The 21,992-nt window shown below is 47.3% G+C and overlaps 3 protein-coding genes across 5 annotated transcripts in view; 1 reads left to right on the top strand and 2 right to left on the bottom strand.

Moving 5' to 3' along the window:
- Glod4 (glyoxalase domain containing 4) overlaps positions 1-1,250 on the bottom strand; it is a 23,461-nt gene extending 22,211 nt beyond the window's left edge. For both annotated transcript variants that reach the window (XM_077801368.1, XM_077801369.1), the window contains exon 1: positions 1,065-1,250. In XM_077801368.1, the coding sequence (XP_077657494.1) occupies positions 1,065-1,154 (90 nt within the window). In that variant the 5' untranslated portion in view covers positions 1,155-1,250. The remainder of the gene's footprint in view (positions 1-1,064) is intronic.
- Positions 1,192-6,673, top strand: Mrm3 (mitochondrial rRNA methyltransferase 3). 2 transcript variants are annotated; one of them, XM_026388862.2, is made up of 4 exons: positions 1,192-1,593; positions 1,867-2,138; positions 3,515-3,682; positions 5,937-6,673. In XM_026388862.2, the coding sequence occupies exons 1-4, from the start codon at positions 1,280-1,282 to the stop codon at positions 6,467-6,469; spliced, it is 1,287 nt and encodes a 428-aa protein (XP_026244647.1). In that variant the 5' UTR covers positions 1,192-1,279; the 3' UTR covers positions 6,470-6,673. The 2 variants fall into 2 exon arrangements, with proteins under 2 accessions (XP_026244647.1, XP_026244649.1); XM_026388864.2 differs by having other exon boundaries at positions 1,867-2,111.
- A 1,618-nt stretch (positions 6,674-8,291) lies between these two features.
- Positions 8,292-21,992, bottom strand: part of Nxn (nucleoredoxin) — a 149,673-nt gene continuing 135,972 nt past the window's right edge. The window contains exons 6-8 of the mRNA XM_026388790.2: positions 19,666-19,845; positions 17,668-17,792; positions 8,292-14,087 (exon numbers count right to left, since the gene is read on the bottom strand). Coding sequence (XP_026244575.1) covers positions 13,905-14,087; positions 17,668-17,792; positions 19,666-19,845 — 488 coding nt within the window. The 3' untranslated portion in view covers positions 8,292-13,904. The remainder of the gene's footprint in view (positions 14,088-17,667; positions 17,793-19,665; positions 19,846-21,992) is intronic.

Below are 21,992 nucleotides of genomic sequence, written 5' to 3' on the forward strand. Positions count from 1 at the left end.
AATTGCTCAGGCTGGCCTTGAACTTGTGATCCTTCTGTCTCAGCCTCCTGAGTAGCTGGGATTACAGGCCTGCACCATCCTGCTGGCACTGCATATATTTTTTTAAACCACTGATGTACTCAGTGTTCCCTTTGCACTCCGCATCTTCTGTACTGTTTCTACACAAAACCACTCTTGGCTCTAACAATGCCTTCAACACTGGTGTGTACTCTCCTTCCCTGACTTACTAGGAGTTCCCTAAAAACCTCCTTCCATGTTCTCAGGTAAGCGACCCCTGAAGAATCACAGCTTCTCAGAGCTGGAGACATGCAATTTGGAGGCAGTGGGGAAGAGAATGGATTCTGACCTCATACTTAGGCCTGGACTGTTGAAAGGAGAGTCAACGATTTATCCAGAGAGATGAGAGATATCAAGAGAAACCATACAAACTAGCCCTGACCAAAGCAAAACTCTGAATATGCTGATTATCTACCCAGAAAGGCTCCAATACCAGAAGAGACTGCGTTATTGCTCATTGGAAGAATATTATGTAAGTTTTTGGTTGCTTATTATCCTTCACAGTACATTGGAAGCTCCCCAAGGCAGACGCTCAAAAATATTTGTGTATGTAAGTGAAAACACGTGCGCATAGCTAGCATGTCTATCCTTTTTTGTAAAGCCCACCGCGGTGGCCCACGCCTGTAATCCCTCCGGAGGCTGTAGCAGGAGGATCCCAAATTCGAGGCAGTCGGGGCTATTTGGCGAGACACTGCCTCAACTAAAATTAAAAAAATTAAAATTATTTTTTAAAAAAAGTTTGGCCATGTAGCACAAATGGTAACGCGCTTGTAGAGCATTGCGAAGCCCTGGGCTCGGCCTCCAAAACAAAGAAAACACAAAACAGTACCTAACCCGTAACCGGGGACTCAGCGCTTCCAGAAGCTGAATACCCCTCAGGGCTAATGGGAAAATCCGGGGCCCAAGGTCCGACGCCCGGGTTTGAGGTTCACCACACACCCTTTACCCCCTCCTCCGCCAGGCACTTCCAGCCTCGCGCGCCAGCCCCTGTCGGCCCCAGCCTGCACCTTCATCCCCAGGACATCTCGAAAGAAATGCGTCGTCTGGAAGCGGTTTCCCACTTTGAAAACGAAGTGCAGAGCTCGACGACCAGCCATGACTCCCAATGGCACACCGCCGGCACTCAGACAGCGACGCCCCACCCACAGACGGCGCCCAGGGCGGGTGACGTCATTGGTGATGGACGGCGCGCTTTCCTGACGTGACCCGCGGTACGGGAAAGATGGCGCTGCTTGTGAAGAACGTGTGTTCTTCTGTGCGACCGTGGCTGCCAGTGGCCCAGACTTGGGATCTCAACGCGCGGCGCTGGGTCCGGGCATTGCGGCGGAGCCCCTTGAAAGTGGTGTTTCCATCCGGAGAGGTGGTGGAGCGGAAGCGCTCCCCTCGGAAGCAGCCCCGCGAGGCGGCGTCTGAGGCGCATGCCCAGGGGCAGCGACCGAAACAGCCGCTTCAGATGTCCCCATCCCATTCGCCGAGTACCTGGGAAGAGGCAGGACTTCGCTACGATAAAGCTTTTCCTGGGGACAGGAGGCTGAGGTGATGTGTTTCTGTCACGTGTCTACCCCGGTGGGGGTTTTTTTTTTTTTTTTTTTTTTTTTTGCTGCACAGTGGAATCAACCTCCTCGTCCCGGAGGAGTTCTTCCAGAACAACCCTTTGGTTTTATTATTTTTATTTTTGCATTATGCAGAATAAGTGTCTCCTTTGGAATTCGTTTTTGCCTCTGCGAAGCTCTTTATGTCTGTTAGAAATTAGGTGTGTCTCAGTATAAGAATGTTGGTCATCAGCCATCTTTTTGTTTCTACTTACAGCAGTGTAATGACAATAGTTAAGTCCAGGCCGTTTCGGGACAAACAAGGGAAGATACTACTGGAAGGTCGCAGGCTGATTGCAGATGCTCTGAAGGCTGGAGCTGTGCCAAAAGTTTTCTTCTTTAGCCGCCTGGAATACATAAAGGAGTTGCCAGTTGATAAGTTGAAAGGTGTAAGCCTCATTAAGGTGAAATTTGAGGATATCAAGGATTGGTCCGACCTAGTAGCACCACAAGGAATAATTGGTCAGTGGTTACACAATGTGTCACTAGGTGTGAATTTCTTGTTCATATTTGTCTTAGGGCAGCAGATTTTATTTAAATCAAATTTAAAATGTTACTATCTAATCTCTTCTTGGAGGCTTTGTACCTGTGATGCCTTTGCAAAGAATTCTAAATTTTTCATTGTATTATCTTTCAGGGAAGTAACTCATTTATTGGAACAAGATGCTTATGATATTTTAAAAACTGTAAAAACTGTACAGTCCTTTGGGAGCATGCTTACAAAGAAAATTGAATCTTTATTTGATATTAGTTTATATGTAAAGAGCTTAGAAGTTTTGTTTGTTTTGGGGACTGGGAATTGAGCCCAGAGGAACTTTACCACTGAGCTTCATCTGAAGCCCTTTTTATTTTTTTTATTTTGAGACAGGGTCTCCCTTGTTAAGGTGCAGAGGTTACCAAGGTTGGTCTTGAATTTGTGATCTTCCTGCCTTAATCTCTTCAGTAGCTGGGATAACAGGTGTTGCACCACTGCACCCTGCTAGGATTTTTGTTTTTCCAGGTATAAACAGGTGTTTTATGTGCTTCAAATGTGAACAAACTAGAATAGGCTGTGGGGAGGACAGTTTGGTATCACTTGTTAACAGTAAGAGTGTATTTATACCAGTTGTCCTTTTCACTTATGGGTGTTTATTTTCAGACACATACACACAGAGTCATACAGGGACATTCATTATAGCATTGTTTGTAAATAAGGAAAATTTGAAATAATTTAACTGTCATTGGAAGAGCTAAATGAGCTGTTGTATATCCTTATTACAAAATAACATGCAAGCCAGGCATGGTGGCACATGCCTATAATCCCAGGGGGAGGCTGAGGCACGAGGATTGTGAGTTCAAAGCCAGTCTCAGCAATGGTGAGGGGCTAAGCAGCTCAGTGAGACCCTGTCTCTAAATAAAATACAAAATAGGGCTGGGATGTGGCTTAGTGGTCGAGTGCCCCTGATTTCAATCCCTGGTACCAAAAAAAAAAAAAGTAAAAAATAAAAAAATAACATGCAAGACAAGAATAAGGTAGCTTTAAATATACATGGTCATTTCTTTAAGACAATGTTATTGAGTGAAATAAGTTAATTGCAGAATAATACATTGAGAGTTTTTATATGTTGATTAAAAGCACCTATATATGGACAGATGTCCCTGTATTTAGGTAGATGCATAATGTTTTGAAAGCATACACTACAAGATTGAAAACAGATGGGGCAGCCAGGGGATCAGCACTGGTAGAATTTTATGTTGTTGGAATTTTTTTAGTCAGAATGTATTCACATATTTCCTATGTCTTTAAAAAGACATAAAGAAAAAGTAAATGGAAAATCAAATTATTTCCCACATCAAATAAGTGAACGTCCATGTTGTTTCCTCAGGGATTTTTGCCAAACCTGACCATGTCAAAATGACATATCCAGAGACTCAGCTTCAGCATTTCCTGCCCTTATTTTTGATTTGTGACAATCTCCGTGACCCTGGGAACCTGGGGACAATTCTGAGATCTGCTGCTGGGGCAGGCTGCAGCAAAGTATTACTAACTAAAGGTAAGAGCACCTGTTACTAGGTAGCTTGCTTGGTTGGGACTCTGGGCAGACATGCATAGGTCTGAATCTTGGATCTGCACCTTACTAGATGTGTGTCCATGAGCAATAATGCTAAGTGTCAGTTCCCTCATCTCTGAAGTGAGAATAGTAACAGAATCTTACTCATAGGGTTGTTCTGAGGAGTACTTGAGATGATACAAATAAAGTACTTCGCTCCATGCCTGGAGTCATGTAAAATAAGTCAGTAAATGTTGATTTTCTTTTAAAGTTATTTGAAACCTGTTAGGTTATTAAAGAAAAAAATTTTAATCAGGGCAAAAAATTTTAACATTTGGTTTCAGGTCTTGTATTTAATGATTTTGAGTGGGTATAAATTAAATTAAATTTTGAATTCTGTGAAAAGAATGAGTCAATGGTGTGATTATGCCTTTGTAATACATTTCCCGTAGCCTCAGGTGGGTCACACAGTCCGTCCACATGCTAATTAACCAGAAATGGGGATTATTAGGTTTGGTTCTAAACAGACCTGCCAAACTCATGGGATGTGCCCAAAAGACCTGTTCCACCTTGGGAGCGGAGGAGAGGGAAAGCATCATTCATCAGAAACACTCAAGCTACCATTAAATACACTAATAATGGCAGCCATTGCTGAGACTTGCCTAAATTGCTTGTTCCAACTCTTCCCAGTCACATCCTGTTGGAGTATATTTCTCTGCTGGTGTGAGAGCTAGGTGCTGCGATTCCTTTATGAGTAGCCACCAGTGGGTGTTGAGCGCTGTGATAGGAGAGATGGTTTTGGAAATGTGTTTATATAATCCAAGCAGTGTGGTTTTTCATATCGATAGTGGTGGCTGGTCTGAAAGAGGTAGGGAAAGAAAGAGTAGGAAATACTTGGTGTGGTGCCCAGTGTCAAGGACATGAGGAGAAGGGGGAAAGTCTCACCTTTTCCTTACTCCCCGCTAGGTGAGGGGGTCAGACTAGATAGCTCCTCACAGGTGTGAGCCCATTCTCTAGACCCTTTCCCTCACCTCTTCGCCTGTAGCCCAGCTCCCATCTCTGGTCCTTGCCATGCATGAGAAAGCCCATAGGTGGGGGTATGTGTGGGCACTCTCATGTTCTCAGTTTCTTTTATAGTCCTTCTAAAATGCTGTCTGCCTAGTTAATCTGTCCTAAATCTGACAAACTGACTTTTAAAATAACTTCTCATGAGGAGACTTGTGCTAACAAGTTAGGGTAGCAATATGTGTGATATAGTCATGAGGAGGTGCCCTGGTTGTGCCATCTATTCCCCCTTGCCTGTGATGAGTAGACACTGGGAAAGATCAAATATCTGCTGTGCATGGGAGTGGTTGGGCCTAGCACTTGACTATATGTAGAAGAGTAGGTTTGCTATGACAGAAGAGATGTGAGTGACAGAACTGCCACCTGGGTTCAGGTTCATTTCCCCCTGAATTGCTGCACCAACCTCCTACCTAATTTCCTTATCTCTAGTGTGGGAAATCTGTTCCAATCCAAATTGAACATTGAAGTCAAATGAGTCTGTCTGAACCATAAATCAGGTTCTGTCACTGTTTTGCTGAAAATCCTTCAGTACCTCATACTGTCTTCTGAAAAAAATCCAAACTCTTCAGTTTCACATCCTTGGCCTTCTATACAGTGGCCACTGCCTGCCTCCTCTCTCTTCTCCCACCCTCCACCCCCACCATCAACTCCAGTTCTTAGACATTCTCCCCTTCTCTGACTTTGTTCTCTACCTGGGCCTTTCTCTTACAACATCCTCTTATCCTTCAAGACCCAGCTCAGTGTCATGGTCTCTTAGACATTTGGTGTTTTTCCTGAAAGACTGCTTTATATCAGGGTTTTCTCTGATCCTGTTTATGCTTCTTTTACATTGTCATTAATATTCTAATTACCTGATTAGATATTGTCCCAGCACCACCAACCACTGTACCCTGAATTCCTGGATATTGGGTGTTTTAATTCCGTTTGCATCCCCTGGTCAGTGCCTGTATGTATGAACAATGTCAAAGGGATGCATAGAATCCCTCTTCAGCACTAGCAGGGATTAATCCTGCAGTCCCTTTGCTGAACACTGCCGTCACTGGGAAGGCTCTGGAAGGTACCAACTACCAAGAAGGCTCCACTGGGAAACACTTTTGCTTTATTTTCTGGTCCAGAATTAATCTGATTTACTCCAGAGCTCCCACTCTGAGACTTATGAAATCTTGATTAAATCTTCTTTTTTGTTTTCTAGGCTGTGTGGATGCCTGGGAACCCAAAGTGCTACGGGCAGGCATGGGGGCACATTTTCAGGTGCCTATTATCAATAATCTGGAATGGGAAACAGTACCCAACTACTTGCCCCCTGACACCCGGGTCCATGTAGCAGACAACTGTGGCCTCTATGCTCAGGCCCAGATGTCTACTAAAGCCAGTGATCATGGCGGGGTGTGTGATCGACGATTTCTGAAATTTCACAAGTTCCAGGAAGAGGATATAGAAACTGGAGACAGTAAAGACTGGCTCCCTGAAATTGAGGTTCAGAGTTACGACTTGGACTGGACAGAGGCACCAGCAGCTGTGGTGATAGGTGGGGAGACCCATGGCGTGAGCCTGGAGTCCCTGCAGTTGGCTGAGAGCACTGGGGGCAAGAGGCTGCTGATTCCTGTTGTGCCTGGTGTGGACAGCCTGAACTCGGCCATGGCTGCAAGCATCCTGCTTTTTGAAGGAAAAAGACAGCTAAGGTTAAGGGTGGAACACTTGAACAGGGACAGGAGCTACCACTGAAAAAGGGGGCCGAAGTTGTGTTTGAGGATGTCTCCAGCTCCTGCAACCCCAGCATACTGGACGGAGGCTGGCAGAGTTGGTTAACTGGCTTCCTGGCCATATTCAGGAGGCAAGAGGTAGGCATTGCTGCCATCATACAGCGTCGGAAAAATAGGAATTTCTACAAGTTTCTGCTTTTCCTCATAAATAAAAAGGTTAAAATTCTTCCTGAGATCTCCCGTCTCTCTATGAACTTTGAGGGTGGGTGTGTGTGTGTGTGTGTGTGGTAATTAATTACATGGCTCTGGATATACATAATTTAATTGTGTACTGTGGCTGGGGTGTAGCTCAGTGGTAGTGCTTCCCTGACACGTGTGAAACCCTGGGTTCCATCTCCAGCATGGGGGTGGGGGGCCAGGAGACTACTAAGAAGCATTTTTTTTTTTTTTCCCAGAAAGTTCCCAAAGACTGATTGGTATTTTACAGTCATCAAGTATTGGTTATGGGTCATGGTTAAGCCACCTCTGCCTGATAATTGGTCAGTGGAAAATAAACCTAGAACCAGCATTTAAGTGTGGTCAGTGGGTCTCAGTGTCTCTTCATTTTTGGCCTGCTGAGGAGGGCATTGCTAAGAGGAATAACCCAAGAAGCTAATGGCTGTGAGTCATGGAGCAATAGCTAGCTGTTCTTGAAGCTTGGATATGTCCACCCCTGGGGTCTGTGTAGACCTCACTTCAATAGCCACTGTTATGTATAACCCACCCACCTTATGCCAATCTTTAGAAATAGCTTGATTCATCAGGTGTTATCATCTTCTTAGCACCTTTGCAAATGTTTTTTGAGGACTCTGCAGAACAGGAAGAAATTGACAAAATTTGCAGCTTAACCCTGCAGCAGTGGGGAAAGCGTCACCCTTTTTACTACTTTCCAGTTGTTAATCCTATTTTATGTAAAGTTGTTTAAATGTAATAATGTACTAATACACCCTTCCCCCTACACAGAATGACAGAACTGCTCAGGAACGTGCCAGCACGCCTGGGTGCTGTGTGAACACAGGAAGGGTGGGTAGCTGAGGTTCTGAGAGCTTGGAGCCCTGGGAACTACGGCTTTGCTGCAGGACCCCCTGCAATTCTCTTAAACCCCCAGGGGACCAGGACAAGTTACATCCTTACTTACCAGGTGCCATCCAGGATACAGCCAGGGAGGTGAGGGCAGATGCAGATGGTAATCACCATATCTAATGACTGCCTGTGAACTAGTGTTAGGACTCAATCCAGACATCACTTTTACAACTATAAATATAGGGTTGGAGTTGAGGACAACAGTAGGAGTGTAATTGAACTATATATATACCCTTTGGTACAGTGGTTCTTGTAATGATTTGGACTCCTTAGCTGCTCATTCCAGAGAGGTGGAGTGGGTTGCCAGCATGCTCAAGAGATACCATGGACCCCCTTTCCTTCCCTTTCTGCTTTTCCAGCTCCCTAGTAAAAACTTCCTCCTGGGAGAACTAAATGTGGGTGTGGGTATGTGCTGAGTGATATTGGAAATCAACTTTCACTTGGCAGGTGGTATTGCTTTGGTATATTGGGAAAGGGGTGTTTGCAGTTTGATTGGCTGTGTCTTCCTCATCAGCATCTTTGAAAAGTGCTAGAGAAAAAGAAGTCATACACTTGTGTCTTTCCCACCTGAAGCCAACTTCTTGTAATTTGTGTCCGTAGATGGTGTTCTTGCTGGGTTTTGTTCAAAATTAAAATCAATGAAAGAACAAACTACATCCTTGAGAAAAAACAGCAATGCAAAACACTGGCAAATAACTCTTTAGCCCAGTTTTCATCCTGACTGTAAGAGGGGGGAAAGGAGTTGGTGTGCCTTTGACGTGATAGTCTGTGGCTTCTCCACAATGTCTGTGAGTTCTTTTTGTACATTCATAGGTATAACCACCCTGGCTGCTGGTGAGAAGGGGAGGGGTGGAAGGCACGCTGTCCTTTCTCTTAAATGACTGCAGGAGAGCAAATGGTGGTTAAGTTCTTATCTGCTGAGTGATACTGGAAAACAACTTTCATGAATTTTCGAATTTGAGGCCAATGTTTGTTCGGTCACCATCTTTGCAGTGAATAGGAATAAACTGAACAATATATGACAAGAAAAACACTGGCTGAAAGGTAAACCTTGTGGGATGCTGGCCAGGCTCCTTGCCTTTGTCCTGAGGCACAGCTGCAGCAGTGGTTTCTGCCACGAGGTGGCGGGCTGCACTTCAGAACCAACCCTAAAGCTGGAGGGAGGGGTCATGATCTTTCTCAGATTTAAGTTGCTTAAAAGGAGAAGGATAGAGTCAAGTATCCCTCTACCAAAGAGTAATTGCAAGCTCACAGTTGTCAAAGACCCATCCAGACTGGCTCATGTAATTTTAGTAGAAGCAAGAATCTGAAATTCAGGAGGACACTGGACCAAAAACTCTAAACTAAGTGGACAGAAATGGGAACTAACAAAACTGCTACAGCTTTTCGCTGTAACAGCTTCTGAGAGAGCAGCTCTGTGCAGAGGCCAATGTCCCAATGGGCCCAAGTCTTACTGTGGGAGTGCACTTGGCCCTTCAGTTAGTGCTACACAGCAGGGAGCACAGAAACCATTCTCCCCTGCCCCACCCTGGCTGCTGGCTTCTGGTTAGGATACTGTTCATTAATGAACAGTATGGAGCTTCCAACACTTGTCCCAGGGTTCACCATCCAAGCTGAGCTGCATTTAGATCCACTTTTGTGATTCCTCCATGCAAAGACCCCAGAAACAACACCCATCCAAGGTTCTCTGGATAGTGCTGAAAACCACCAGCTGTACTGCAGAGCTTGGGGCTCCCCTCTTGGTCCCTGCCACTCCCCCAGGAGCAGACTTCACTTGAGCTCACTTTTGTTTTCTCGAGGAAGCACTCATTGTCACTTAAATTCTGAGATCTTATTCCTTCGATTTCCCCATGAGATTGCACAAATAAACGAGAAGCAAAATTAATGGATGAACTAAGTCTCTTTAACTAAGGAACCATGTCACATCTGAGCAGCTGAGATGGCAGCTGTAAGCCAAGTCCTTCCTGGGAGTCTTAGGAAGCATTGTTGACGCTCAATGGCCAAGCATGATGGAGGCTCCCAATGTGATATGATTGGAATCAGTTCTGTTCTTCCTACTCTCAAAAATCCCTAATTGTGTAAGAAGAGCTCCTTTTCTCAGATGAATTCTCAACCGATGCCAAAGGTGCTGCTTTCTCAAAATGCAAGGGAACACAGATTGAGGAAGAGGTGGGAAAATGACTGCTGCAGGGTCCAACCTCAGCCTCCCTTGTATCCCTGGAATGAAGGAAGCATGTGCTGACTGCGAGCCTGCAGAGTGGCTCTTGGTAGACTGGGGACTCTCGGGTCCTCTGATGTCCAAAGATCAATTTGGGGGAAACTTGGCTCCTAAGACCATGTCTCTTATGGTTTTCCCATTCCAGTTCATGTGGGTGACTTATTTGTATAAAGCATGAGCACCCAAGAATCTAGACCTGAGGCTACTCTGCCTGGCTTGGGCTGTATATTGGCCTATAGAGATGGAGGCTTTCAAGAGTCTGCACATTATTTTAATGGAAATCCAAATGTCCCTCCGAATGAGTTCCACCCACCCCTACTAACACATTTCCTGGTTAAGGAAGTGTTCTAAAACACCAATGGGGTGAGTCACACATAAGCCTTGAAAAATGGGGCATATTTACTTCATCCTTTTGCATATAAGGTACCTAGAACTTCTTTGTCATATATCCCCCAGTAGAAGAAACCCCGTCATAAAGCAGAACTCAATATAAAATTTTACATATAGCCTTTTGTTTTCTGGAAACACAAGCTCACACCACACATGCTGAGGCCAGTGACACTAATAACAAAGCTCCCGTCCACAGCTATTTGCTCCCCACCCTCCCCCAATTTTCCCTTCAGCAACCTACTTGAAGGAAAGGACACATTCTTGTCACTCTCTTGTCCCTGTTGGCATTGGGAAGAGGGATGTTGGCGAGGTGACTACTTCAGCACAACTGTTTTGGGGCAGCCTTGAAAGTCTGCCTAGGCTTGGGGTCCCCAGGTCAGTTCCTAGTTCCCAAGGCAGTCTTTACATAGGAACTTCTGGGGGAACTCCTGAATCTCTGTAGCCTGTGAGCATCCCTACCCCAAGATCTATAAAACAGTTGCACTCTCAAACTATCCTGCAAGCACGGGCCTGCCCAGGCTGGCCAGAGAAATAGCATTGTGTACAGAATGTGTGTCCTTCCCTAGTGACTGGGTAGGGCAGGACCTCATGCTCACTGAGGTTCCTCCCAATACTATAATTTCTTGTGTGCAGCATTTCTGCCCGTGACCTCACATGTCCATGGTTTTCTTTCTAGCTAAATAGTACAACACCACATAGTACTGCCAGCCTGTCCCCAGGCCACATCCTGCTGTCTCATTGCTGAATTCAGTTTGCTGCCCTGCAGAAGGGCAGGAGGAGTGGGGAACAGCTTTTTAGTGTCTTTAATTAGGCAATAGAGAAAAACAAAGTCTGGCTGAAAATTACCACTTGAAGCTTGTCCGATGCCAAGAAAATAACACTGGCTCCCGAAGCCGGGATAAATGTTAGCCATTGATTTCAAGGACACGTGTGTGTGTGTGTGTGTGTGTGTGTGTGTGTGTGTGTGTTGGGGGTGTGGGGGGGTTAGTAGCACAATACCACCTGACTCCTGAAAAGGAAGCTGGTTTCCTCTGCCCAGTGTACATACCAATCCCAATACACCCCATTTCCTTAAACAGATCTTTAATGTGGGAAGACAGTTAAAAAAAAAAAAAATCTCATCTCTATTGTGAGAATGGCAACTGGAGGTCATTGTTGTGAACACAAATCTGGGAACTCCAGGGTGGCATTTCTATAGCCACCTTCCTGTCTCAACCGGCAGGACATGGTTCTCCTTGCATATGTCACAGCTGGGGTTTTTGACCTGCTTCCAATTAGCAATGAGACTTGTAAGGTATCATGGAGCTGCTTGGTGAGAATTATCCCGCTGCCATTTGTCTGCATCAATGACCTTTAGGATCTCCTGCACCATGGAGAAGGGAATTTTTCATTGGCACGGTGAAGTGAGTCTTCCCTAACATTTTCCTCCAACGTAGCCATGGTATAGACCTAAACCTTTTTAATAAACCTTCCCACTGAGCTTAACTAAACTACACATCTGCTCTAAAAGGGGAATTCTGGTGACAGGGATCTGGCTGACATTAGTAGTTGGTACTTCAGAAAAGTCAGCCCAATACAGGCCACTAAAGTAACACAGATGACCAATTTTTCTGTTGTAATGGACTCTGTTCCTTCTGTCCTCACAAAAAAAGCAGCTGCAAAGAGGGCCTCCTTTCCTCCAAGGCAGTCATGACCTAGGGCAGGGACACAAATTCTATACATCTTCCAAGGGAGAGCCTAATCTTGTACCCTCATCTGCCTCACCCTCTAAGGGACAATGGTAGAATTTCTAGAGAAGCCTCTAGCCTTAGGACAGAGCTAGACTTGGGCAGCCCCAACTCTTACCCTATTCTTCACAGGGAGACCCTTGCAGGAGTCCTTGTGTTTTCCTAACCAGCAATCTCAAGAGGGAAAGAGCAGGGAATGTCCATAACAATGTCTATAATCTAGGGATTCACCTTGGAGCAAGTACCAAGCCAAAGGGATAGTGACCCGAGCTCCTGGAGGCATCTGTCTCTGGTACTCTAATCAAAATCAGCTTCCTGGTTTCTGGAAACCAAGATGATTTGACAGATGGCCATCTTCTTGGGATTTTTCTTATCCCCCTCAGTACCGGGGATCAAACCCAGGGCCTTCTTGCACATGCTAGTCAAGTCCTCTACCACTGACCTCTTGGGATTTTAGAAAATTCTGGAACATGGCTACTAAAGGTTCTCTATGCCTTTCCTTCCACTGCCCACCCTCTAATAGCACTCAAGTGAAAAATATTTTTGTTATTAAGAACAGGGAAGGCCACTAGATGGTAATGTCCAGAGATGCCTGCTTTATTTCTTACTAGGTGATTGCGTTTCAGGCTGGCAACATCAAATAGTCTAATCACCAACTAATTTTGTACTTCTGAACTACAAATAAACAATCCAATTTAGCAAGGAACACTGTCAACAGCTTATGGGTGGGTTGTGGGGTTTTCCAAATAAATTGTTTTGGTTGGCAGATGGCAGAGTTGAGTCAAGGGTAAGGCCTTGGACTGTTTAAAGGCTCTGACACCTGACTGAGATAGGCTAAACCCCTGTGAATCCCTGGGCCAAAGTCTCTCACCCCAAATGTTTCCCCTTTTGTGGCCAGTTCCACTCAAACAAAAGGGCAAGTTACCTACTCTTAGCAAAGGGTACCCATGGCCTACTTTTAGTTGACACGCCCTCTGTCCTCCCTCCTGCCTGAGAACACAGCTTCTTCTGAAGGTTCTTAAAGACAAGCTAGATTTCTAGTAAATTCTTGCTTTTCAGTTCTGCTTTGAAAAGAAAAGGGAGTGACAGGAAAAGGATGCAGATGCCTCAGCAAAGATCCAGTGGCCTCAGGCACAGAGCTGGGCCAGAGATCTGTGCAGCTGAGCATGGCTCCTCTAAGAACTCAGGGCCAAGTTTCTTGGAAAGATATCAAGGAGAAAAATTCAAGAACAAAATTCCGAGAAAGTAGAAGCTGTCTGTATGAGCAGGCAAAAACATGGAGAAGGTCAAGACCAAGGAAGAAAGAGATAAAAGGAAGGAATGCAAAACTCTAATCATATGGTAGGAGCTCAATAAAACTAAGCAATTATATGAATCATTATCTTAGCTACTTGTTTTCTCACCAAAAAAACCCCACACGCTTCGTTTCAGATTTGGGAGTCCCCTGCCCAAGAACCCACTGATAAGCTGCTGTTTCTCCCTCAGACCAAGAAAGACTATATCTACGTTCCCTATAAAAGGATACTCTCCCCAACAGCTCTGAGCTGATGTCTGCTGAGGCCACGCCCTTTCTCCGCTCCACCAGCATGTGCGTGTGCATGTGGAGCAGCTCCCTTCTGGCTGTTTTGTGTGTGTGCTGACTCCAGAGCCAGAACCCCAATTCGATGTCTCTGCATGCTTATTGTGCAGAATACCCTGAACAATCCTTCACCAAAAGCTAGTGACCTGGAGAGAGTGCTGCAGTCCCAGTTCTGGCCCGGTTATGCCATCCCTGTGAATGCCAGGCAGAATCTCCAAATATGGCAGATTCTGCTGCTGCTGTGAGGATGTGCACCCTTGGGTGCTAGTGAGGAGTTAATGCAGAAACAAGGCACCACAGAGAGGTTGGAAATTTGGGTTGTGTGATTTAGGACCTGCTGGAAAAGTCCAAGGGCAGAGGGGAAGAAGGGGAGGAGGAGGAGAATGAGTCTTAAATAAGGTCTCAAGAGGCTAGAGACCCACTAGATGGGCTCTGGCTTGAGCTTTTCTGCTAGGAAGTCATTCACAAAGGCCTCCACAATGGCAGGGGTGATCTCCTCCACGTCCATCACATACTTGGCCCGGGCTGACATGTCCAGAATGGTGAGCAAAGGGGCAGCTTCAGGCAGGTTGGTGTAATCTCGCAGGGAGTCAGTCATGTCATCCTGGAAGTCACCAGAGGGGAGAGAAAACCAGTAAGTTTTAAAAAGAAGTCCTCTGGGCCCCGTCTCCCCAGACTGCATGGAATGGGACAATTCCATCATCCTGAAGAGCAGGCTCCCCTCAAGGAGAGATGGGTTCTTAGCATAGGCAGCAGGAGACCGTGCCCTGTTGTGGGGAGACCACTTCAAAAAATTCCCTCAGATCCCCCAAACCACCAAGCAAATCATCTTTATTAGCATGAAAGCAACTCTGGTTATATCTTCTGCTTTTTAAAAATGTGATGTCTTTTGGTTGCTTATTTTTGCAAGCAACTCTCAATTACTTGCTAACTCTACTGTGGCTTATCTGAGGCCATCTGAACTTCAATTCTGGAAAGTTTTTAAACAGAAACAACTCACTACCCCCCAACCCATGGTTTCAAAGAAGGCAGGAGGCACATAGCTGGCCAACTCTAAACATAGCTTCGCAAGCACCAAGGTTACGCTGCTTCACTGTATTTGTTTGAGAAGGACATGGATACTTTCTTGTGCATTCCCAGCAGCTGTGCGGGTGAACTTCCCTCATATCAGATACTGCCTGGTTCAAATATAAAGGCAAACACAAATCCAAAGACAAGAAAAAGGTTTTGTCAGGGAGCAACCATTTAAGGTTACCTTTCATGACACTGACCCCCATGAGGTAGATAACAGTCAATGGACTTTACATACCCATCCTGAAGTCATTTCCCTACAAAATGCACAATATTCTAAACCCAATGAAAAAGACAGACACTGTTATGGTTTGGATATGAGGTGTCCCCCAAAAGCTCATGTATGAGACAACGCAAGAAGGTTTAGAGGAGAAATTATTGGATCACGAGAGCCTTAACCCAATTAGTGAATTAATTCCCTGATGGGATTAACTGGGTGGTAACTGAAGGTGGGTAGGGTGCAGCTAGAGGAGGTGGGCATTGGGGGCATGACTATGGGGTGTATATATTGTATCCGGCAAGTGGAGTCTCTCTATGCTTCTTGATCACCATGTGAACCACTTCCCTCTGCCACACTCTTCCACCATGATGTTCTGCCTCACCTTAAGCCCCATGGAATGGAGCCTGCTCTCTATGGATTGAGACCTCTGAAACCATGAGCCCCCGAAAAAACTTTACATCCTAAAATTTTTCTTGTCGGATCTTTTTAGTTAAAGTATCAAAAAAACTGACTAAAACAAACATTTTACAGAAAAGGGGCTTGGATTATTCTTGGTCTTAGATGGAGGTGAGCAGGAAGCATAAAGTTTATGACTCACTGATTTCTTTTTTTAATATTTATTTTTTAGTTGTACTTGGATGCAATACCTTTATTTTATTTATTTTTATGTGGTGCTGAGGATCGAATCCAGGGCTTTGCACATGCTAGGCGAGCACTCTACCGCTGAGCCACAACCCCAGCCCATGACTCACTGATTTCTAAGACAAAAATAAAATTCATGTATCCATGGCAAATCTTTAGGTAGACTATTAGTGAGATGATCTTTCCTGCCCCCTAAAACACCATGCACTTCCCAGCAATGCTGTATGATTCAATTTCTCAAGCACACTTCCCCCAATTCGGGCCCTTAATGTGAGTTAGTAAAAAGTCTTCATGATAAATAAAGGGAGACACCTGGACAAATAATTTATGTCTCATTCCCATTAGGAGGCCGTCACAAGCGAAGCGTTCCACTGCTTGCCCTCCCTGGATCCCTCCAATCAAACCACATGGATGAATTTTAATGTCCACCAGGGTTTCAGAGGGGATAACTTTTGCCTGCCACAGGGATATGATTGAGACAGAGTTCTGGGCTCAGTCAATGCTGGATGTTCCATCTTCCTCTGCCTGGCCCCCTTCCTTCCATGCTGCCTTGCTTCTGAGCCTAAGGACAGAGAACTGGAACCTGGAAAGCCCAAAAGGCCAGAAGCCCACGTGAAATGCACAGGAAGAACATGCAGCCAGGTGGGGACAAAAGCAGCAGATGACACAGATGCCTCTGTCCAGTTTTCCGGTCCAGGGAGCCTCCTCCCTCGGGGCATGAGCAGGCCCATTTGTCAGAACACATGGACAGAAAGAGGAAGAGCACTGTTCTTGGAGTCACGGTAATCTCATTTCAGTTCCCTCCCTCTGCTACCTACTTCCTATGTGACCCTGGCAAGAACTTTCAGCCCAGGTCCTAGCCCCTGTCAAATGTATTTAACAAAATGGATTTGACAGAGGTTCCTAACACATGGAGCTTCTGTGAGGGTAAACCAAAGTCCAGCAACCCCAGCCCTGCTCAGAGAGAGCCCAGGGAGCAGTTTCAGGGCAGCCCTTCATCTGGCTGGAGCCTTACTTTCTTCCTCTGTGAGCCAGGGCGATGATTATGTTCCCAGGCAGAGAGGTGAGGTACAAAGGAAACAAGCAGGTGAAGCACTTGGCCCAGTGCCTGGGTTTCCGCAAAGGCCCCTTTTCAGCCACTTTCTAAAGCCCCGCCCCACAGGGGCTCAGCCCTTTCTGTTCTGCACCCATCTTTTCTTTGGAGCCATTCTGTGGGGTTAGAGTTTAATAAATGCAGAGCAGCCTCGCTGGGCGCTTTGTGTGCAGCGCTAGTGAGCCCCAGGGCCTGTGAACCCTCTTTGTTCCTTTCCATCCCAGGGTTGGGCAGGGCAGGGCCACTTGAGCTGCCTGCGAGGGGCCCTCTAGGGCCTGCAGGGGCAGCTATTGAGGAAGTGATGAATGGGTGGCTCAGGGTGTCTGGCTGCTGCCTGTCTTCTCCAGCCTCTCCTGGGATCCAAACAGCGTGAAATGAGCGTGTGGGCTCCTACCAACTAGAGGTACAGATGGGTGAACGAAGGAGGCAGGGGTAGTCTAACCAAGTGTCAATGACTTTTTCAGGGGTCACCGGGGTGGGATGCCGTGAGCATGCGCAGAAGGGGATCCTGTGGGATAGACGCCTGCGCACCGCGCACGCGCACATGTCCATCTTACTGAACGCAGCGGCTAGCGGGTTGGAGGTTCCCTCCTCTCCAGGGCTCCTTTCTAACCCTGGGAAAAGTTCCCTGTTGGTCCAAACTGTGGGGGCCTTCAAGGGCCAGGCCTTGGTTGAAAGGGATTGGGGATGACAACAGTTTCCAAACTTGACCCTCTTCCTGGGCTGGCTGATAACTAACTGTATTCCCAACTACGGCCAAAACCAGAATCCCAGTAAAGAGCTAAGCTCATTTTGCAGGCTGGTGCAGAGAACCTAAACCAATCCACACTTTATAAAGCACCCAGGGCATGGTTCTGACCAAGCACCACTGGAGAGAGGGTGGATCGTGAAAGTTTTTGGCGGCTGTTCTCCCCAGCAGCCTGTGTGGCAGCGGCCCTGAGAGGGCTTGGTACTGTTGCAAAAAGGAGGGGAAAAGGAAGCAGCAGGGGTAGGAAATGGTTTTCCATGTCTAATGACATGTCTTTTCTTCCACATTGGTCTGTGGCATAATCAGCTTGGTCCCTGAGGTCCCCTCAAACTTCCTAGAGGCCACTATTAATCACATCCTAAAAGTCTCCAGCTAAGAGAGCCAGGGCCATATCCTCTCTCCACACTTACCTCCCCAGCCACAAAGAATAGAAGTGGTGCCTCCTCCTCTTTGGCTTTGTACTTGGCGATGATCTTCTCAGCTATTGGCTGAATCAGTTGTTTGGCTGCTTCGGATTCTCCATCATCCTCAGAATCTGTGATGGGGGGGAAAAAGAAACAACAAACTCTGGCTTGTCACCTACCACCCCCAAAGGCCTGGGGAGCTAGAGAAACACCCATCTAAACAGCCTCTGAATGGAAAAGAACCTCCTCTTAGACATAAATATAACTTTCCGTGTGCATGAGTGGGCCTACACACATGCACACACGTATGCACGCACACACACACACATGTACTAGCAGCAAAGCAGACTTGAACAGAGCTCTACCGCGCAGGGCTCACCAGGAACAACTAGCCTCACTGAGTGGCACAATGCCCCAGCCAGAAAATGCTTTTCACTGAATTCTTTTTTTTTTAAGCCTTTTTTTCCTTCTTATTTTTTATACCTTTATTTTATTAATTTATTTGTATGCGATGCTGAGGATCAAACCCAAGGTCTCTCGTGTACAAGGCGAGCGCTCTACCGCTGAGCCACAACCCCAGCTCCTTCACTGAATTCTTTAAAAGCTGGGTTTCCTCTAAGCCAGGACCTGAAGTATCTGGTAGTTTTCTTCTCAAAGAACCAGAAGCCATGACCTGAGACCTCCAGCTTCCCAGTGAAAATGGCAGAAGTGGTGGTCCAGTTGAGGTTGAGGACTGTGATTTCTTAGTGGTTTCATGGTGCTGGGGTGAGGATACCACAGCTGCTGTGATGCCACCTCCACAGCGAACAGCCAGACTCTCCTGGAAGGGGAAGACTGGCTACATGGGAGAACACAGACTGGAAGTGGCCATGTAGAGGGTCCCAGGGCTCAAGCTGCTGAAACCTGTAGCCAAGAGCAAAGGCAGCATCCCCAAGTGACAAAAGTAGGCTCCAGTGGTGGAGAGATTCCATTCATACATGCTATACCACATGATAAGTTTGTGGTGTGCAGAGAGAGCAGGACACACTCTGGATCTCCATTTAGTTTGCTTTGCCTCTCTATGACCCTTTCCACATTGCTGCAGATGGTCCTGAGGTTCCTAATTCTTCCTGGGTTCAGAATTGTTTTCTAACTGGCCACAGATGTTGTGTGTATGCCTGCAGCAGGCCCTTTTCCAAGGCCACCTCTCTCCAGGGGGGCACCATCCCCACAACTCAGACCCAGGCTACAAGTCAGTTGGCTTAAGAATTCCTTCAGGTCTGCTTATTGGCTTCCCTCCTGGGAGCCCCTAAACCAGACTTCAGAGAATTGGGAGGATGAGGAATATACTCCCTGACCCTTGGAAGCAGATATGGCACATCTCAGCCATGTCCTAATATGGCAGTTCATCTGAAGGGGAGCAACAAGTCCTTAGGCCGAGGGGAAGGTGGCTCTTGGCCAGCAGTTGCTTAGTTTGCAAAAGCGACCTGGGTCATCCCAAAAGGCTGCAGAGACCTCACGTGAATGTTTCTCTGCCTCTTGCCCAGGCTGAGCACAGCACCCAAATGAGAGTTGCAGTTGGCTACAGGGAAAAGAGAGAGCCAAGAACACTGCCCTGGGCTGGCTCTAACAGCCTCTGGCTGTTAGCAGTTCCTCAGAGCACAGAGGAACACAGAAGCAGGTGGGAGTGAGCCAGGCTCAAGGGGGCCCAGCCTCCTGCAGCTGCAGTGCAGACAGCCCCGCCTCTTTCTTAGGGGGTGGGAGTAGGGGCATCCTCCTGGCCTGACCTATTCTGCCCAGCTGGCAGCCCAAGCAGCTAGGGAGGAAAGCACAGCAGCCGGTCCTAGACCACCTCCCACAGGGGAAGAGCCATGAATAAATCATTGGGGTCAAAAGCAAGGCTGGTAGGGAGAGACAAAGGCCTGGGCTCAGCCTGGGGCAGCAAAGAGGCTTCAGGGACAGGCACCACCCCCAGTGAGATCCATTCTGGCCCATCTCCCTCTGTCCCGCCACTGAGCTCCATACCTACAAAAAGGACGAGGCAGGGCCCCTCGTTGAGCTGCACAGCGTTGGAGTCAGAGAGCTCCAGCACGGGTTTGGGGTGCCACGGAAACTCCCTGCAGTCCTCATCATTGAGCACCTCCACCCGTCCCTGCCGGGTGATCACCTCCCCCTGTGGGTCCAACACAATGAGCGTGGGGATGCCTGCAAGAGAGAGAGAGAGACAGGGTTCACACTAGCTTGGCCACTGGCCTGTGAGAGGAGGTGTGTCTGGAGACACAAGACAGTCTCAGAGTTAAGAATCTGGGTCCCCAAGCTGGAAAGCCTCAGGCCGAATCTGGGGTCAGCCACTAAATAGTTACAGAACTCCTGTGGTTCTGCCTGGAACCTCTCCATAAAACGCTGACAAGTCACTAGTCTGTCTGGGCCTCAGTGTCCTCAGCTGCAATGTGGTAAAGGTGTTGTAGTTCCTACCTTTTCTGGTTCCATCAAGAACATTTAAAGAATTAGGCACATGCCCTAGGGAGGAGCTCAGTGGTGGAGTGCTTCCCTGGCACACACAAGGCCCTGGGTTCAACCTCCAGCACCGCAAAACAGAGGCAAAAATATTAGTACAGGGTCTTGGCACATCAGAGCAGCTGATCATTGGTGGCATCCTAAAGTGATCCTAATGGCACAGGAGTCCTCCGCACGTGCAGGGAGTCTAAAGCTGACCAAGATGATGTAAGAACTCACACCCGCTCCCACATGGCACCCCTGCCATAGACGCACACGCGGCACTAAGCAACAGATGGAGCAGACTCCTCACATGGGAGGGGGTGGGGGGGATGGGGGGGTGGCGCACCACAGTGAGCAGGGGAGGAGCCTTTGGCCAAGGCTGTAGCCATACAAGTGAGGGAGGAAGAGAAGCCATACTGCCAGCCCTGGCCTTTTGTGGCCCCCACTCTCCAGTCCCAGCCCTGCTACCTGTGGAGGCTCTGATACATGGTCTGAGAGAGACAGTCCCCAGAGGGAGCAGGGCATGGAAGTCTTGGGCTGGAATAAGAAATGCATTGCAGGGGCTCTGGTTGTGGCTCAGTGGAACAGTGCTTGCCTAGCATGTAGGAGGCCCTGGGTTCGAGTCTCAGCACCACATATAAATAAATAAAGGTCCATTTACAACTAAAATAAATATATGTATATTTTTAAAAAATAAATGTATTGCAGTTCATCGGCAACCACCACCACCACCCCCCGCCCCCCCCCCAACACACACACAAAGCCTCAAGTGAACACTTAGAGAAAACCCATCCTGAGTTACGGTCACCTCTAAGTTTGCCACTACCCCCATTCTCCTCCAGCCGGGGCTACCCCCACCAACCACAGAGCCAGCCTTGGCCCTGTCCTTTGGGGACATGTGTCTCTCCATTGGCAGTTGGTCCCCTCTCCTTTGGAGCTATCCAGGTGCCTCTCCTCCACGGCAGACCAGAGCTTGAATTTTATATGAAAGCCAGAGCAATTTAATATTTATAGATTGCAAAGTATTTGGTCAGTAATTTGCTCCACTGACATTCTACTTCTCTATGGGGGGAACACCGAAGTACCAGAAATGTGGCCTTGGTGCTTTGTAACCTGCGGCGGCAGCCAGCCCAGCGGGCATGCAGCGCTGGGCCCATCTTCAAAAGGAATAAACGAAACCATTATGTTCGTAACTATTAGAAGAAGTGGCTGGGTGTGTTAGGGGAGAGGTCCAGAGAGAAACGGGCTCCTGAGGACTGCCATTCCCATCACATCACACACAGACAAACAGCGGCTCCTCAGGGACTTTGAAGATGCACTGGTGATGAAGAGGACTCCTGAGCATGAGTCCAGGCATTTCCAGCCTCATACTGTTAGCTGTGCTTTCCCCTCGAGGCTGGGCCCCATGTCAGGTGTGTCTTCATCCCTGGGGATCAGGACCTGGACTTGAGTCAGAGGCCTGAAGGGGGGCCCAGGGCTGTGGGCTACTTGGGGCTAGCCAGCTACAGATGAGTCTTCCACTTTGCCACACTGCAATCTCAAAAAAGCTTTGGCTTTTAATCAAGCTAGTGTGTTTCTGAAATCAGGCGGTTATAAGCACTGGGTCACACCAGAGCTATCCACGGCTATGATTAGACACAGCAGCTGGCCAGTTCGTAGCCTGCACTCAAGATGCAGAGCTGGTCTGCGGAGCACAGGCAGGCACAGAGAATGGAGAAAGAAGGAGAAAAGGGAAGATTGCTGGTCAAGCAGGCCAATTCCCGGGTCAGAGCCTCAGACTCTCTGAGGGACTATGGTAAGGGGCCTTCTTTGTTATCATAGCCGCAGTCTCTTGGGTCCACACCCATGAGGAA

Source organism: Urocitellus parryii, chromosome 7, assembly GCF_045843805.1.
Source record: "Urocitellus parryii isolate mUroPar1 chromosome 7, mUroPar1.hap1, whole genome shotgun sequence".
In the NCBI taxonomy this organism is placed as follows: Eukaryota; Metazoa; Chordata; class Mammalia; order Rodentia; family Sciuridae; genus Urocitellus; species Urocitellus parryii.

What these genes read in the sequence shown, in the direction of transcription:
- Mrm3 (XM_026388862.2), top strand. Translation starts at nt 1,280, where the DNA reads ATGGCGCTGCTTGTGAAGAACGTGTGTTCTTCTGTGCGACCGTGGCTG. An exon ending in CCTGGGGACAGGAGGCTGAG is followed by an intron (nt 1,594 to 1,866) that starts GTGATGTGTTTC and finishes TTCTACTTACAG; the next exon opens with CAGTGTAATGACAATAGTTA. An exon ending in GTTACACAATGTGTCACTAG is followed by an intron (nt 2,139 to 3,514) that starts GTGTGAATTTCT and finishes TTGTTTCCTCAG; the next exon opens with GGATTTTTGCCAAACCTGAC.